Raw genomic sequence first — 18,777 nt, 5'->3', positions numbered from 1 at the left:
AGCTCTAGCAAAATATAAACAATTTTTGTTGTGTTCCATTTGAGCCAAAAAAAAAAAAAGGAATAAAACAGCCTTGACATGTACAACACTTACCTCAACATCAACAAAAACCTTCTCAACTTCTTTGAAAATGCAAATATGGACATTATTTTTCCATTGGCCAGGTCGTATGCAACTGCACTGGTTTACCTCTGTTTCTGTGGTGGGCAATGGGTTTAAAATAATAATTAACAACATCAACAACAACAACAACAACAACTCTTTATTAAATGGGTAGGGCCATTAAATTAGATTAAAATAAGTATTGTACTTTAAATTGAGGTTTGCAAGTCAGAGACGATGACATTGTTAACTTGGCTGGAATTTTTATCAGCGAAAATGCAATAATTATTGACCTTTTTACTTTTCTAAAAAAAATTCCTGGCCTCTGAAAGACCCGTGTTTGGACTACAACTAGGCCAAATGTTAGTTCATTGCATCAACATGTATGTACTGACTTTAAAATCCATCCAAAACTTTCAAATTTGACTGGGAATTTGGGGTTCCTCTAATATAGATATATAACTCGAAAATGGAATTTCAGATAATGTAGTTTTCCAGTTTTCCAGTAACAACTGGGTTCATTTATGGAACAAGCCAGCCATTAGGGTGGCTCTTTACACCGTCCACCACACAAACAGAGGATGCTAAACCTGTGAGGAATGGAATTTATCTCTGCCAAATGTGGCTATATATCTTAATCTACTTTGCTTTGTTGTTCTAGGTATGTATGTGGAGCGAAAGGTCTGGTTACTATGGAAAAAGAATGGTCACCCATGCCAATTGCGTATCCTCACCAATTGACTGTTAAGGTAACACACGAATCCTCCATCCATGGCTCCTTCTATTGTTAATCAAGAAAATCAACCTTTATCAGGAGAAAAATAATTTCAACAATAAATGTACTATCGTTTGTCTCACGATTTAGTCACTTTGAGATGTAAATCACAACGTTTCGAAAGTTTCGAAACGTCATGATTTACATCTCAAAGTGACTACATCGTGAGACAAATGATAATACATTATTTTATTGTTATTGTATCTACCACGATGAACAACAACAACCTCTTTCTCAACAAAAATAATTTTATTTGTAATGCTACATGAATCGTCACCTTCTTATTAAGTTTCTGAATTATGATGTATTTTAATACTAAAAAGACATTAATCTTCGAACAGACAACCTTAAACATTGATTTTGTTTGTTTGTTTGAAAGGACATACATGTGCATGAGTCTCATATGGATGATAAAATTCACACCATTGAGGAGCTTTTCCCAGTTGGTTGTCAATGCTTCATGTTAGCATCACCATATTATGGTGCATCAGGGGAAGTGATAGAGATTGACGTGAAGCAATCCCGCATCAGAGTGCAGCTTCTTGTCCCTGTTGAACCTGACCTATCATCTATCATTAATCAACATCAGGTAAGGCTTGTCCCTTCCAGCCGTAATGAATACAGAATAATATCTTATTTCTTGTGTATTCTCAAACTTTTAACAACATATTGTCATAGTAAATGACCTACAATGTTCATCACAATTAGTTGGCCAAAGATCAGAATATACCTGTGGCTTTCCCCTCTCCTCTGCTGTTGTGCTAAACAGTTTTGCTGCTGTGAATCATGGTATCAACACTATGGGAGGGCATAGAATAAAACGTTCAAATAAAATGTTCAAACTAATGTGACTATAATTTCTAGCTTGCCACGAGTCGTCCCAGTAGTTCAGTGGTTAGAGTGTTTGACCGGCGTGTGTAAATTTCTGGCTTCAGTTCAGTGTGGGATTCAAACTTTTGTCTTCATCCCTATCAAAACAGTTTGAAGAGTATCATCACAGGCGAGCCTTTGCTCATGTGCGATATGTGATTAAATAAAGTTACTTACTTACTTAATATGCAACCAAAGTGTAATATGTGACCTTGTCCACAATATGATTTGCTAAATTTTCGAGAAAGAGTTTGAGGGCAGGAAAAATATTTATATTTTACTGGTCACTTCCAAAGGCGGATAAAAGATCTTGTAAAGTCAGTTCAAACCCAAGCTCACACTTTTCTTCCTCACCACATTCCAAGGGTAGATTTTCCACAAACAAACCCGAGGGGCTTTTTTATTTGCCTGACAGTCTTTGTGCTTCTGTAGGCTATGTCACTCAATTACCTGCCCGCACATGTTGTAGCCAAGAAGCTTGGTATTTCTTCCAATTTGCTATCAAGGATTACAGGCAGCTTCCTGGTAACACAAGGATCCAGTGCAGAGTAAGTACACAGTTGGATCACTAACAAGCGTATGTAGACATATTAGTTATTAAATCCATTGCTTGAAGAAGAGCAACAGTAAGTGGTTGAACACATCACAATTCACACCAACGAATATGTATTGAAAGAGGAGTGCAGGGAGCTGTCTCAGTTTATCTATTGAGACCAAAGTGAATACCAATTGCAATTTTTTACATGAAAAAAACTACCAGTTGGAATATAGGTAAAATTCTAAATACTGCCGGCTCCCACTGTTTTCATTGTTCAATAAATTTGTTGTTATTGTTTTTGTAGATCGAAAGTGACTTAAACATAATAGGGGAAGTGTTGTTTACACTAACTTTCTTTTTTTCTGAATTTCTTTAAAAAGTTGTGCACGCCTTGTGCATTATAACTTGTTTCATAAGAGCCTTGGGATATCTGTGCAATGTGCAGGGCCTGGGTTTCTATGGATATGTGTACAAGGATAATTTTTGATCCAGAAGTTAAGCTGCAGAAGAGAAATACTTTGCAGTCCCTGCAAAACATTTCGCGCTCATTGAAAATGTGTAACAAAGATCAGCCAATGTTATTCCAGACACTCTTGCACTTGCATGTGAGACGTCATATATGGTTTTCTAATGGTGGTCAATTTAATTTGTACTTCAGAAGATGGCAAAGAATGAAAAAAGGAAAAGCTATTAATAAAGTAATAGGAATAGGATGCACTCGTGTTACAGCCAGCCATTATTGCGCCACCACCTCGTGGTGGACTGAAAAAATACCATCTCAATTTCTAATCCAGCCATCTGGCATTCATACAGCTAGATTACCCTACCCAGTTGGTAGCTTGACGGAGGGGTTTTCACTGTGAGGACAACTAAGCAATAAATTGTTTCATGTGTATTTAACAACTGTGTTTTACAGTGTATCTGGTAGTGGCAGCAAGCTTGACATTGGATTGAACATGAAATTCAGCAAACAGAACAAAGAGGTATTGTGAAAAGTCGTATAACTTGTGTACAGACAAGTTTACTTAACAGCTCTTGCAGGCGATCTCTAATACTTTAAAAATATCAAATTTTCTTAGTTAATTCACGGTAGTTGGAAATTCTTAGAAACAACTGCAGCCACTTTAAGCTCTGATGGTTTCTATTGTATAAGATAGGCCCAGCGGCTTATGCCTATCTCATGTTGTTTATGAATATATTTTTTCTGTGGAGCGCATCATTATTCTATGGGGAGAGGACAGAAGGGGGCTGGTGTGTTGGGAGAGAGGATTCAGGGTTGACATGCTTAATAGTATGTTTGTGTTAGCATTATCATTCACTTGAGATGGAGAGTCATTACACTTCCGTCTTTGTCCAGTTATTCATTGCTGTCTTCATAATTAACAATTAGATTATGAGCTCAAAATGTCTATCTCGTCGCCTTCAACTATCACACATTGAAATTAAGAGCCAATAATCTAATTGTTTTAGTATAAATCTACTAGTCGTTCAAAACTTAACAACAAGACAGGTTCACGGTTTTATTGAATAATATAAATAGGTCACGCCACGTGCTACTCACTATAATAACTATCTACAACAGAATAGATAGTGAGTAGCGTAGCCAATGAGATAACAGCATTCGTGATAGAACGCTAGTAGATTTATACTAAAACCTTTTAGATAGTCTTGTACCGTTCTGTTGGCTCTTTCCGTATAGTAACCATTCTTATGTTATTCATTTGAAAAGTTTACTTCGTCAACCATATCTGAACTTAAAATCTGCGAATATGCTCATTTCCAACGCGCATTCGTGGGATAAGTATTTATTGTTGTATTAAAACAACCAAGAAATGTTGCCAGATATTGCTGATTTTATTTTCCCCTGAAAGAGCAGAAGAAGATTTCATGGTCGCTATTTCTTGGGCATGGTATTATGGCTCATATACCATGGCCATTAAGCCAATCAAAACTCTGGAATTATAACCATTGATCCAGTTTTTAATAATCATTATTAGCCTTATGGTGCCGGTTATTTTACTCAAATTTGTCAGTTTGTTGACCTGCTTTATCTCTAGAGTATAGCTGTCCACAGGCTGGGTGTGAATATGTTTTCTTTTTTGCGCAGGTTCTTGGATTTGCACGGAGAACAGAAGATGGTGGTTGGACATTTTCTCCCACAGCACGGAAAACCATTGCTGAATATTTAATAAAGTAATGACATCATGGATCCAATTTGTTAGATTAATGTTAAATACACAGAGGTAGAATAGACAATTAGTTTTGCGTACTACCCTCCCCCCCCCCCCACCCTCCTCCAGAAGAAAACAAAAATCAGGATTTTTCCACACAACAGGGTGCCCAAGGCTGTTGGTTTTGATGGTTTTTGTTTATGTGTCTCAGGTTTCCTCAGCTTTTTGAGTCCCTGGCAAAGATGTCTTCAAAGGATAATTTCTATACAAATGATTTGGGTACAGAAGAAAATGGGTGAGTGTTTAATGTGGTTGAACTGTCAATTTTCTGACCAAGTGACTGATGCTCAGTAGGTCAAACATAAAACTAGTGATTGAAGATATCGGATTTGTAAAATACCAATAAAAATTGTACCTATTAAGCTATTTTAATTGCATAATTTAATTTGGCTGATCGGACATCCCAACGTTTAAACTTACTGTCAACTTTTGTTACACGTTTATTTTTTCATGAGAGAAGATCATCTGAAAAGGATAACTTATACCACACAACCGAAAAGAAAACCGAACATTTTTGTCTGTTTGTTTGTTTGTTTGTTTTACAGATCTGCCCCTTTATCAGAGGTTCAAGACTGGCTGAAGACAGTCCCGACCTTAAGCTTAGAGCCGGTCAAATGTGGCAACAACAGTTTAGATGAACCAGTTGTTGAAGCCATAGAAGAAGCTGTTCGAAAAACCAAGGTGAGCAACACCGTCCTGTTCATAGTGTAACTATGGTCTACTATTTGTTTCCTTGTTCGGTACAATGTGCACTTGTTTTCTAATGAAAATACACGGTACTTGGAAGGGATATTAAGTCATCTCTATCTGAAAGTAAGCTTCTTAAACAGGTAATGTGAAGGCATCTCGGTCTTGTTATGCAATGGGCTCTTTCCAGCTAACGGTCACATGGTACAAAATCCGTTATGCTTGAGAGCAAGCTACGCGTTGGAACATCCAAAACAAAAAAAATTTCAGTTTGACTGAACGAAGTCGCTTTGTTTTAGATGTCCCAGTGCGCAACTTGTTCTGCAGCATGGCAGATTCTGTACCATGTGACTGTTAGCTGCAAAGGACCCACTGTCTTTCAATCTTACCAATGGTCATCAGAGTCTGCAGATCTTTGCTGTGATGTTGTTCTCCATTGCCTTTAACTACAAAGGTTTATGTACCGATCCTGACCACTGAGTTTAAAACAAAGATGTTGAGGGATGATTGTGTAACTCATCATCATCCCATCTAGTCACGTCATGGGACAGCAACGCAAAAGCCAAGCCCAAGCCGTTTAATCCAGTGGGTTAAACTGACTACAAAATCTGACATAATTTAACAAAATCTAACATTATAGCCTCACCAGTTTTATATCTCTGTGACTTGTTTCGTTCTAAACCATGTTTTGTCTCGCGTTCTCTTTCCCGCCGACTCCAAACTTACTTTGTTTACTCTTTTTCCCTATGTTATCTGCCTTGGTTTAATAAAATTTGAAAGGAACTGAACCAGAAATCAAAGACAGTGAAAGTCCGTGTGCGGCCGTACCTATTGTTTAGGGTGAGTAGAAGGTATTATTGTGAGACCAGTAACATTGCATTGGCTCACATGGCCGGTTTTTGTGTTGCTTTATTTTATTTTATTTTATTTATCTATTTGTTTTGTTTATTTGCTTTTTGTTCTATCTTTATATGTAGCTACGAAAATTTCTTTCTTTCAATTTTCCTTCCATGTGTCACAGTGCTAAGGGACTGGTCATAAAGTACAGGGGGGGGTGGGCTGGAAAAAAAGGGGGGGTGGGTCACTGTTTTCATGCATGTAAAAAGGGGTGGGCTAGCAAAAACCATGCATCATTAAAGGGGTGGGGCACATAATATTTTTGCACATGTTTTGCATCAAATGGTGCCTTTTGCCAGTAAAACTGTGAAATGTATTAACAGTAAAAGCACAAATTATAATTGTGTAGTTTCAGAAAATATCCATCCCCCATCACAGAGGGAATTTATAAAAGGACGCCCTACCGCCAGGAACTTCCAAGTTTCTTTCATACAATCTCTGTAATTTTGTTCTTTCTCTTACCACCATCCCCTCCAGAATCTTGAATTCCCTCCATGGGTGGGGTAAGGATATTTTCTGGAACTACACATTCTATCAAGAAAAGGGCAAGTTCACTCGCATCCATTAAAATGAACAACTATGATTCCATGTGGTTATTAATGATACATATTAGATGCACATTATCTTCTCAAAATCATTTCAGGTATTTCAACAAAAATAGATCTCATGCAATGATAAACTTCAAAAACAAGACTTTGTGCATGTGTGCTCCTTCCTCTATCATACTTGTCCTCTAATTTGTCTAGTTTTATGTATAGTCTTACCTTTATTTACTAGGGGTGGGTCATTTCATTTTTTACCTGAAAAATATGGGTGGGCCATGCATTATTCTGCAAAAATATGAGGGTGGGTCACACAAAACTAGCCTTCGTAAAAATGAATTTTTCCAGCCCACCCCCCCCGGTACTTTATGACCAGTCCCTAAGCTTTACTTAAAAAAAAAAGAAAGAAAAATAACTTTAATTTGATTCTCTATTTTATTGTAGCCATCTGAGTATTTAGGATCCATTCCCCCGGACAGTGATGCAATATTTGAGTTGTTTGACCGAGTTATTAATATCAAGCTGAATGCAGCTGTTCCATTTGGTTTGAGAGGAACTGTCACCGGCATACATCAGGGTAATTTACTTTGTTATTACAATTTAGGTAATTGTTTTCCTTTTGAGTTTTGTAGATCTATGTTATCCAGATTAATATACTTCATAATTGTGTTACTTTTTTTAGGAGATGATGCTTCTGATGTGATGTATGAAGTCGTGTTTGACGAGCCATTCCTTGGCGGGCAGCCTCTAAGGTACTGTATTTAGAGGGAAGATGTACCTTGCTCAATTTTGATGTTTGTAGCTACCTTCTGATCAGACAATAACAAAAAAACTCATCGTGTGTCAAGTTGTGCTTGGTTTTCCCTTCCTGGGTTACCGGCATCGCAGACACCCAATGCATGTTAAGTAAGGAATAAACATATATGCTTGCCTTTGGAAAGTTTGTAGCTCTTCCCCTTTTTAACTCGTGAATGCGCGCATGCGCAATGAACGAGTTATAGCGATAGCTGACTCTCGACTTGGTCGATCAGTCGATCAGTCGATCAGTCGATCAGTCGGTTTTGTCGTTAACTTTCGGGCGTGCGCAGTGAATGAGTTTTAAATTCAATTAGTGGAAAAAAACACGCGAACATTTGTTGTTCATGGCGCATCAGGAAATTCTTATTCAATATGTAGAGAATAATTTGACGATCATTTAGTGCAAGAATGGCGATTTTTCGTTCAATCTGAGCAAAGTGTCAAGTTTTTTCAGTTTTTCAGAAAGTCCGGGGTCGTAAACTCAATTAGTGAAAAAAAAAAAAAACGTGAAAATTTGTTTCACGACGCGTCAGAATTCTCTCATTCATTCTGTAGAGAATAATTTGACAATCATTTTAGTGTAAGAATGGGGATTTTTCGTTGAATCTGAGCAAAGTTATAGGATTTTTTCGTTTTTTTCTACGAAGTGCGGTTTCTTTCAAGAATTAAAAATAATTTAATTTAAAAATAATTTAATTAAAAAATAATTTAATTTGTCAGTTTTCACGCGAAAGCGGAACGTGCCATGTCACGCATCATTGACGTCGTAAACAAAATTATGCAAATTTCTGGTGAAATGAACACTTTTAAGATCTTGTCAGCTTTCATAGAGGTTTCAAAGGGAAAAAATGTTTCATTTTCGAAATTTACAACTGGTAATTTATGGGAAAGCAAAAGGACGCGGTCGATAAATAATTCTTATTTAGCAAGAGCTTGTCATAGTTCATTATTTTTACTTGAGGATTGCGTGGACTGAACTCCAAAGGAAAAATTTCACGCATTTATGTCGGGCATGAATCGTAATGCGATACTTTGTTGAACAAATTTCCCTTTGTGAGATCGGCTTGCCCTACAGTAATTTTGTAATTTTAATTCCCAAAAAAACTTCACTTGCCCATCGGGCAAGTGATGGTTAGAATCCACTAGCCCGATCGTGAAATCCAGTAGCCGCGGACTATCACACGAATTTGCATGACGTAGCTGCACATGGCGTGCTCCTATAAACTTTGAATAAAAAAAACACGTGATATTTTTTAATCGGCGCATCAGAATAATCGGCTTATTCAATCTGTACAGAATAATTTGACAATCATTTTAATAGTACAAGAATGGTCATTTTTCGTTACATAATCGGGCAAAGATATAATTTCTTTTAGCTTTTGAGGAAGTTTCCGTAGCCGTCTAAATTGCAATTACTATGTGTCATCTGCATTCACGAGTTGGCTCACAGGAGCCTTTGATTAACTCGTGAATGCGCGCATGTGCAATGAACGAGTTATAGCGATAGCTGGCTTTTGACTTGGTCGATCAGTCGGTCGGTTTTGTCGTTAACTTTCGGGCGTGCGCAGTGAGTGAGTTTCAAATTCAATTAGTGGGAAAAACACGCGAACATTTATTGTTCACGGCGCATCAGGAAATTCTTATTCAATATGTAGAGAATAATTTGACGATCATTTAGTGCAAGAATGGAGATTTTTCGTTCAATCTGAGCAAAGTTACAAGTTTTTTCAGTTTTTCAGAAAGTCCGGGGTCGTAAACTCAATTAGTGAAAAAAAAAAACGTGAAAATTTTTTTTCACGACGCGTCAGAATTCTCTCATTCATTCTGTAGAGAATAATTTGACAATCATTTCAGTGTAAGAATGGAGATTTTTCGTTGAATCTGAGCAAAGTTATAGGTTTTTTTCGTTTTTTTCTACAAAGTGCGGTTTCTTTTAAAAATTAAAAATAATTTAATTTAGAAATAATTTAATTAGAAATAATTTAATTTGTCAGTTTTCACGCGAAAGCGGAACGTGCCATGTCACGCATCATTGACGTCGTAGACAAAATTATGCAAATTTCTGGTGAAATGAACACTTTAAGATCTTGTCAGCTTTCATAGAGGTTTCACAGGGGAAAAATCTTTCATTTTCGAAATTTACAACTGGTAATTTATGGGAAAGCAAAAGGACGTGGTCGATAAATAATTCTTATTTAGCAAGAGCTTGTCATAGTTCATTATTTTTACTTGAGGATTGCGTGGACTGAACTCCAAAGGAAAAATTTCACGCATTTATGTCGGGCATGAAATGTAATGCGATACTTTGTTGAACATATTTCCCTTTGTGAGATCGGCTTGCCCTACAGTAATTTTGTAATTTTAATTCCCAAAAAAACTTCACTTGCCCATCGGGCAAGTGATGGTTAGAATCCACTAGCCCGATCGCGAAATCCAGTAGCCCCGGACTATCGGGGACACGAATTTGCATGACGTAGCTGCACATGCTCCTATGAACTTTGAATAAAAAAAACACGTGATTTTTTTTAATCGGCGCATCAGAATAATCGGCTTATTCAATCTGTACAGAATAATTTGACAATCATTTTAATAGAACAAGAATGGTCATTTTTCGTTACATAATCGGGCAAAGATATAATTTCTTTTAGCTTTTGAGGAAGTTTCCGTAGCCGTCTAAATTTCAATTACTATGTGTCATCTGCATTCACGAGTTGGCTCACAGGAGCCTTTGATTTTACTCAGATGTTCATCTAACAAGATGTACTTGATGTCTGGCTCGTCCCTTATTAACATCAGTTACGGTAATCGCTGCGAAGCCAAGAAGTCATCAGGCCGAGGCCAGCAGCAGGCATGCAGTGCAGGCACACCCAGCAGGCCTCCATTCAGTCCCAGCCTGGGGGCATCACCTGAACTGGGCAAGAAAAACAAACACAGGTCACCTGATGTCAGACTAGAGTCTCCAGGTGTGTGTGCAGCTTTACAATCAAATGCCAATAGACCATTTCCGAATTGTTTTGAACCTCATTATGAAAGCAAGGCTAAAAGCAAAGTTTTTATCATGAAAATAAGTTTTCATTCATATGCAAACAAAACTAATTTTTATATGAAAAACTTTGCACTTAGCCTCGCTCTCATAATGAAGCTCACAGCAACTCTGAAACGGCCTATTGACCAAACTCGCGGGGACTCTGAAAATAGCTCACATCATTGGGATTCCGAATAACTGAAGAAAAATGATAATATTCATAGACATAATCAAACAAGATTTAGGTTAACGTTGTTATTAGCAGTTATTTTTCAAGAAAAGTACCACCACAGAGGGCTGGCCAGCCTTGGCGGGTCCTTTTTTTTTTTTCGATCAATTTTCTTTTGGCCAGAGAACATGGAGTGAATTAATCCTACTGAAAATAATTATTTGGACTTTCTTTGTGCAACGTTTAAACAAACTCATGAAGAAATCAAGACTACATGGAAAGATTTGAATGATCAAGCTTGCAATGAATTATTCTCTGGAAGATTGTAATACCAATGCAATCTGATGGTTGTTTTTGTAGTTAGTTACCCAACACTAAATTTCTAAAATTGTGTTTTGCTTTAGTCGTTTTTGCAGTTTTTTTTTTTTTGGAGGCAGGGGTGGGGATGTTAATTCATGTGATCAGTTATATAGCTATAGTTACAACTACTGGTTTTGCCTTTTTGCCTAATTAGGAACCCCTGGTCGTGGAATGTTTCCAAATTCTCCGTATGGTGGAGGCTTTGGTTTGTCAAATGACCCTAACTCTCGCACCAGTCCTTCCCAGCTTAAGACTCCAACAAAGTCAGCCGCCAACAAAACAAAGCAGCGGACACCAGTGATTCAAGCCAGAGGATCCCCACAAGCTCAGATTAATACCAACAGAACAACTGAAAGGTGACAGAAATCTTGCTCCTTTACAATAATAGGCCACTTTCGAGTTGCTGTCAACCTTATTATGAAAGCGAGGCTAATTGCAAAGCTTTTCATATGAAAATTAGTTTTGTGTATGAATGAAAACTAATTTTCATAATAAAAACTTTGCACTTAGTCCTAGTCGTTGAAAAGCAAATACTTGTATATAAGCTTATTACACTGGCGAGTGGCTCTCAGGGGCACACCTGAAACAGGCCAATGAATAAGAGACTTACCGTGATAAAACTCAAATTGGTGTTTTCTTGGAAACTGCGCAAATGCTGGTTTTGCTTATAATTACTTAATACCTGGAAACTCAAAGGCTGCGGTGTAAATTGGTAGCAGAAACTGGTGGGAAGGAATAAGATAAACACAGGTTTGCCCTTCCCTTGTTTGCTCTGGTTTCCTTATTATTTCCTCTTGTTCACATCAATGATGTTGCTAATATATTTTTGTCATAACAGCAGTGATGAACAAACATCCACACCTCCAAGATTCCAAAAGGTTAGAAACGCATTCAAATGCATCTGACTTTTCTTTTTACCACTTGAATATGTAGTCTGAGATGTCAGTGATCTGCCCGCCCTACGTATCGCGGACACAAGGGAGGGAGAGGTCTGAATTTCAAGGGCCATATTCCCTTTAAGGCACCTGCGTACACAGTAATGCGTTTTTATATTTTAAGGAAAACGACGAAACTTTCGAGTCTATAAAACATGTTTCGACAGAAACTTCTGTCATCCTCAGTTATTTAAAGTACAAAGCGGTAGAAGTTAAATTTGTAATAAGTAGACAAAAATGTTAATTGTGGTAACGGTAATGCGTTTTCGTTTGAAAACGTATACTTTTTGATACGTTTTTTTTTCTTCACCTATAGTCCACACCAAAACGACCGAAAACGTCGAGGATAACGGAAACTTTTGAAAACTCATCGTTTTGAAATCGCTACGTTTTTAGTGTGGACTGGCGAAAACTTAGACTTTTGAAAACAGTGATGTAAATACCGTCAGACGACATCGGTTCCAGTCCAAATCCGAGTATCTACATATGCGCAACCCCAGGTCCCAGTCATTTTTATCGTTTTCGAGGGTTTTAGCGTGGACACGTGAAAATGATACGAAAAAGCTAGTGTGGACGAAAACATTTTGCTACTCGGTTTGCGGCGAGATAAGGACGGAGACTTGATGGGGCCATAGTGACGTCACATACATGTATTCTTTTTCTCCACTTGAAATAAACTGTTTTTCCTGATTCAACCCATCGCCCCAAGCAATGTGGAAACTGCTTTCTTCTACCCCTCCCCTCCCCCCCTCCCCGGAGGATAGCTCATTTCAGCAACTACACCGGGCGTTTTATCCAAGTGTATAAAATATTCTTTTATGGAAAAACTATTACTTCTCATTCTCTCCACTTTTACGGGACACATCCCAAGCATAGTATCTCTTTCGAACACCAGGTGAACAGGTGTAGATTTCAAGCAGTGAACAACAGCTCATGTCAGACAAAGCTGACTTTAATCATATCCCGAAAATTAACGAAGAGCAGCCTCGTGAGATGTGGTTGCACAAGGTCAGCTGTAAATAAAAAACAGAAATACACTAATCAGTCAAGAAGGCTTATTAATACGGTTGCGTCATTACTGGGTAATGTTACGATAACACTCAATTCAAATGTCTTTCTCGTCTGGACCCATAAGAATTTGGGGCGAATAAACAGCTGACATTTCAGCCTACTAGAGCATATCGCTTCAAATGTGAGTTTAATCATACCTTGTTCCATATTTCCTTGATTTGTTGCTTAGGCTGACAAAGCCAACGATGGTCGAAGAGAATTTGCTGACATGTGGAAAGAACTGAAGCTCAAGGAAACCAGTCCTCCCCAATCTGGTTCTGACTCAGATGCCAAGAATCCTGGACAAAAGACGGAAGATACACTGATGAAGGTTAGTCTTGGTTGAGCCGTCTCGGGGTACTTGTTATGTGTGACAGGCTGAGTCAGTTTGTGCACATTTTGTTGGTAAAGGTGCATTGGAGGTACAAGATCAACACTGTTTGAATTTGCACGAACCAGCTTGGTGATTTCTCCCTTTTCCCTTCAAACGAAGAAGGCTGAGACTTGTAAAGCCCACTTTAGATAAATTAAATAACCTCTGATTTGTATTTTGTGAAAGCAATGAAGATAGTGTTTTAGCGCAATTTAAACAGCAAATGTACCTGTTTTCAGGAAGGGACTCAGGCTCTTCGTGAACTGCTTCAGATTGGTGAGAAGCCAGCTGAAAAGGAAACAACATCCAAACCCGAGCTTTCTGTTCGTGGCAAGCAGCTGTCACTCGATGAACTCTTCCGCAGCCAAGGTAAGTCCATGTCTACATTGAAAAGGATTTAGTTATTAAAACGGTTTTACTTTTACCACACAAAGTGGACTAATGAACAGAAACCTTTATATAGTTACTGCCCTTTTCGCAGTTGTCAGTGGGAAAGCTGACTGAAGAAGATCTACCCACCAGAGACTCGGCCTTCTTAAACGAAAATTCCCTTGTTAATCTGACCAGGCATTGATAACTCCAAAGTTTTAAAGGTTTTAGTTTTTGACATAGAAACTGGTCACTCAACTGCTATAAGCTTCTATAAGCTATAGAGGCGCTATCCTTTGGAACGCTGTCTCGACTCACTTTACGGGCCAGTTTACTGATTTTTATCGTAAAGTGAAGAAGGACTCTTATTTTAAGGAACTTGATTTTAGCGCACAGTCGGCCTAGTCGCTGCCGAAGCACTATCAAGATTTCAAATGCTTCTACGTATTTTACATTTTATGCCTTAATTGCTGTAGTCAATTATTTTGTGTTCTGTAAGTAATTTTTTCACCATTTTAACATAGTTTCGTATTGTAATTATTTTCACACGACCCCACAAGCTCTGAGCTTTAAACCTTATCGTGTTTAAATAAAGGATATGTATGTATTTCACTAATAATTTATTTTTTCAAGGTTCTGCAGAAGTCCCTGTTCCGCTTGTTCCTCAGCCTCCGTTACTACCTTGTCCTACTGGGTGAGTTGGTAGACAGTCTTTAGTTAGCACGTGCATTTCCAAACCAAATTAATTGAGATCGTCGGATCATTAGTGACCTTCCCAGTTATTCAACAGTTACGGTGAGCTGCATCTTAAAGGAGTGGCGTGATTTTTTTGTTTTGTTACATTAACTTAAGGCGCAAATTCAGCTTTCTGTAATGCGACCAATCCTGTAAGCTATCATGGAAGCTGGGGATTTTGGGTGTTTTACTGTGGTGCTGCAGTTTGAAACGTGTCGTTAGAGAGATTCACCCTAGAGTTTTTTAAGATTGCGTTCAATTGACTGTATTCCGGAAGTAGAATAAGGTGAGTAGCTGTTTGGATTTCTCTTTTCAAGTAAATTTGGGAAGACATTTCTGAAAATTTCGCTGGCACGTGATACTTTAAGAGTGATTTTGTACTTCAGTAACTCCAAAATCCTCTTATCAGGGATTTCTTGTCATAATTCTATGTTTTCCTATTCCGAAATAGGGTTAGTCGAACGCACCCTAAAATTTCTTCCTCGCCATTCCGTTTACATTTCTTCCTTCGTGTGTTTAACTGTTTAGCGTTTCTTGAACTCTCTACTTGGTCTGTTCACTATGCCTCTGATGAGAATGACAGACCTTCAGAGCAGGCGAATCTTTTTTTGCTTTTGCCAATCTATTCTGTTTCTTATTTTTCGTTTTGGTGAGCTCACTAAAATACGTGCATAAGCCATGATTATTCTTTTGTCGGAAAAAAAAACAAAACATTTGTTTTGTATGTTAATTGAGGTTTTAACTCAGTAGTGCCAAAATTTACAGGCCAAGAGAAATATTCATACTCAACGAAAAGCAATTATCTTTTGAAACCAATGTTTATCGTAAAACGCAGATTGCGTCTTTCCAGCTTGGTCTACCGGTTTAGCATCACAGTTAACAGCTGTTAAATCCAAGTTATTTTGTCCGTTTTGGTCATTCATCATTCACTGTTTTTGATGTGATTTGTGTTTCAGGACCATGCCGTCATTAGCTTTATTAAACTGGTGTCATTCTGTTGGTCTGCCGCCGCCATACTACCATCATACGCCAACACCTCAGGGGGTAGGTCTCAGTGCGATCTGTATGCGTGTTGTGTGATATTCAGTATCTGTAACTACTCCCCCCCCCCCCCCCCCTCCTTCTTCCCATCATCTTTCTTGGCAGTTCACCAGTACGTTGTTATCATTTTGGTCTCTTTCTGCCATCATCATAATGTGTGGCGTTGCGGGGTGGTTTCACAAACCGAATGCGTGCATGTCCAGCTCATGCAAGTGCCCAACCAATGTGTTTAATAGCTCCTTCATAATGATATTTTTGTGTAACAAAAAGCCGCGTGTCTTTGGTTGGGTATCTGGATGCAGGAGCTATATTCTTCCCCGTGCCGTTTGGTTAGTAATGTTCGTTTTACAATTTTCCATCGAGGATGACAAGAGTAAATAGTCATCATTTGTTGTATTGAATGTGTCATTCACACCTTTTTAAGTTAATGAGCTCCTCTTATTGGTGTTATTTATTTAAGGCATACTACAAAGGTAGGAAATGTTTTGTCTTTTAGCCTGCTTTGAAAAAAAAAACCGTTTCTAACTATTATTACTATTATTTTTTTCTCTCTGTTTTAGATCTGTTTTAATTCAACGTAAATAAGGTCTCACATCACAGGTCTTACAAGCTGTAAAGTTTTATCAATAATCGTGTTTACGTAAAGGCTTTCTATCTGCCTTTGTTTTTTTCTCTCTATGTGATTGGTGAATAGCCTTATAAATTGTCAATGCTATAAAATTAAGGAATCTTGCCTTGTTTTTTCAGGGTGTAATTGCTATAGTGCAGTTGGCCAATGGATTTAAATTCCCTGGTAGTGAGTGTCGGGATCAAGGCGAGGCTATAGAGAGTGCGGCATCTGTAGCACTCTTTCAACTGGTAAAGATGCCTTTACAGTGAATCTTGAAAAAACAAAATGAATTGAACTCTAAGGATGAAGTAGTTCTGGTCATGCTGATCTGAATGATATGAAAAGTTTTTAATGTAATTTTGTTTCAGCCGCGTATCATGCCCAACGTGCCAAGCCCTCAACAGATAGCTATGCAGCAGCAGCAGCGCTTTGCCCCAGGCTTCTTTTCTGCTCCATTTCAACCAGTTACTCCACCAGCCTTTGCAGTAAGACCGTCTCCAAGGCAACAAGGCATGCCGCAACAGTCATTCCAGCCAAGACCCCACATAGGAAGCCAACAAGGCATGCCGCAACAGTCACCCCAGCCAAGACCCCACACAGGAAGACAGCAAGGAATGCCGCAACAGTCACCCCAGCCAAGACCCAGCACAGGAAGCCAGCAAGGAATGCCGCAACAGTCACCCCAGCCTAGTCCTGCTCTCAGTGCTTCAGCAGTACCGTTCATCCCACTGCAGGTGTGCTGCATTTGTTATTACAGTAGCCTGTTTAGCAGTTGTTTCCTTTCCAAGCGAGCGCGAGAATTCGAGAAAAAAGAGCAAAAGAAACTGGAGCCCCTCTCAATTCTTTCATTCAGCTATTTGAAGTAGAATATTCCGTGTGGATTGTGAAAAGTAAGGAGTTAATGATATGCAAAAATGGCGTGATCTCATGGATAGGAACTTATACTTTCGATTCCAGGCAGTTTAAATGTGGGCGATGTCGCATTTTGTTTATCGATCGATAGTTTGTTGCCGGTTTGTCTTAGAGATGCATTTCGTGTCGGGGGGAACTAAGATTCCAGGTATTCAGGGCTTACGTTTTAATCAATTGTCTTCAAAGCACCTCTAAGTGTAGGGGATGGGCAGAAGTGGGAGAAACTGATAAACGAGTATAGCGTATTTCAGAGGGAATGTATGACTTGGTTTTTATCATGTAATCAAGTATGTCGTCTTGAGCGTAGAATTAATCATTTTTGTAATCAAACACACTTGGATCGTGGAACTGGTTTAGCAATCAGTACGTTTCGTTCTAGATTTCTTTCTTTTTAACGGATGTTTTAACTGATTTGTTTCCAGGTTACTAAAAGAAGTCACCAGTCCTCTCCATCAAAACCGCAGAAGGCTGCGTCACCGGAAATTTGTGATAACGGTCAATCTATAGAAAAAACCAAACAAAATGAGAGCCAGCCAGAGGAAGAAACACAAACAACTGAAAATCAACAAAATGTCCCTAGCAACACCACGCAGGCTGTACCACAACAGAGAACTAACAAAAATACTGCCCCTTTCAAAAAACCGAGCGGTTCTGCTAAAAGACTGTTAGCTCCAAGTTTTTTTGCAAAGAAAAGCTAGCACACAGTAGTATTGCTTACCGTTAATAGTATTAGTACATTGTACACCCAATGGAGGGATGTGTTATCATCCTTTCCATCCAAAAGACATAAGAATCCCTGGAGATAACAAGGAACTAGATATGTTTTTATATTTTTATTGCCCTCTTCCATGAGATGTCTTTTAGTTAAAGTTAATATTGTGAAGACAACGTTTCAAGTAAACCATCTTGTTTTCCATGTTTTTACTTAATATAAGGTTGGACCACACCATGTCGAACAGTGAATTATGAGTTATGCGACTCACGTATGCTTTTCACGGCGGCCATGTCTGTGTTAACAATTCGAAACTATTAATGTGAGAATGGGAGAAAAGTGAGAAAAGTCTGTATTTACAGCTGCCATTTGATCTTTAGAGGAGCTCTGTGTTTTTTGATCTTTAGAGGAGCTCTGTGTTTGTAACAGTCCTAAACTCCTCATTCTTTTAATTAAGATGCCGAAGCTTTCTGTAGATCCTTTACCGCGCATGCGCGTGCTTTGTTTTCCGTGTTCTTACCATAGCAACGATGTTGTTTTGTCTGTTGCAACATTTGCTTTTATTCTCCGCAAATTAGTGATAGTGTTAATTTTTAATTGATATTTTTATTTATTTTTTAATTGTGAGTGATTCGGTATTAAACAACAACCACCAACTTTGTTTTGCTTCTTTTTTTTTTCTCTTAGCACGAGTCAAGCTCAAATCAAGCTTATATCATTAATCTTTCAGTGCCATATTTTCCCAATCTTGCCAGTGGCAAATAAAGATCAACCCGCGAGTATTGGCTTGCACAGGTAGCCACCGTTGCCTAGGAGATACAACTAACCCAGTGCTCTGTACGAGTAGAGAAGAAAGTTGTTTTCTACTATTCTTTTAGCTGTCGCGTCGCCTGTGCCAATGGATGGCGTCTCTTGCGATCGTCGCCTGTGCACGAAAAAAAAAAAGTGGGGGGGGGGGGGGGGGGCTTTAAGTTTATCTAATGGTGGCAAATGCTACTGGCGGTGAATAGCTGTGCCATGGATGATATCTCGTGGTTGTTCTTTAC

General features: G+C 38.5%; 1 protein-coding gene across 1 annotated transcript in view; it reads left to right on the top strand.

Moving 5' to 3' along the window:
* Nucleotides 1–18,387, top strand: part of LOC146489638 (5'-3' exoribonuclease 1-like) — a 38,677-nt gene extending 20,290 nt beyond the window's left edge. Inside the window, 20 exon segments of the mRNA XM_085103604.1 lie at nucleotides 764–851; nucleotides 1,257–1,466; nucleotides 2,180–2,295; nucleotides 3,202–3,268; nucleotides 4,393–4,478; nucleotides 4,668–4,751; nucleotides 5,062–5,197; nucleotides 5,984–6,043; nucleotides 7,087–7,219; nucleotides 7,325–7,394; nucleotides 10,183–10,409; nucleotides 11,149–11,350; nucleotides 11,833–11,872; nucleotides 13,170–13,310; nucleotides 13,592–13,721; nucleotides 14,355–14,415; nucleotides 15,413–15,500; nucleotides 16,245–16,355; nucleotides 16,476–16,841; nucleotides 17,442–18,387. Coding sequence (XP_084959730.1) covers nucleotides 764–851; nucleotides 1,257–1,466; nucleotides 2,180–2,295; nucleotides 3,202–3,268; nucleotides 4,393–4,478; nucleotides 4,668–4,751; nucleotides 5,062–5,197; nucleotides 5,984–6,043; nucleotides 7,087–7,219; nucleotides 7,325–7,394; nucleotides 10,183–10,409; nucleotides 11,149–11,350; nucleotides 11,833–11,872; nucleotides 13,170–13,310; nucleotides 13,592–13,721; nucleotides 14,355–14,415; nucleotides 15,413–15,500; nucleotides 16,245–16,355; nucleotides 16,476–16,841; nucleotides 17,442–17,717 — 2,692 coding nt within the window. The 3' untranslated portion in view covers nucleotides 17,718–18,387.
* The last annotated feature ends 390 nt before the right edge of the window (nucleotides 18,388–18,777 follow it).

Source organism: Pavona decussata, unplaced genomic scaffold (genome assembly GCF_977016875.1).
Source record: "Pavona decussata unplaced genomic scaffold, jaPavDecu1.1 SCAFFOLD_4, whole genome shotgun sequence".
Classification (NCBI taxonomy): Eukaryota; Metazoa; Cnidaria; class Anthozoa; order Scleractinia; family Agariciidae; genus Pavona; species Pavona decussata.
The sequence above is the reverse complement of the archived record's forward strand: the minus strand, read 5'-3'. Positions and strand labels throughout refer to the sequence as shown.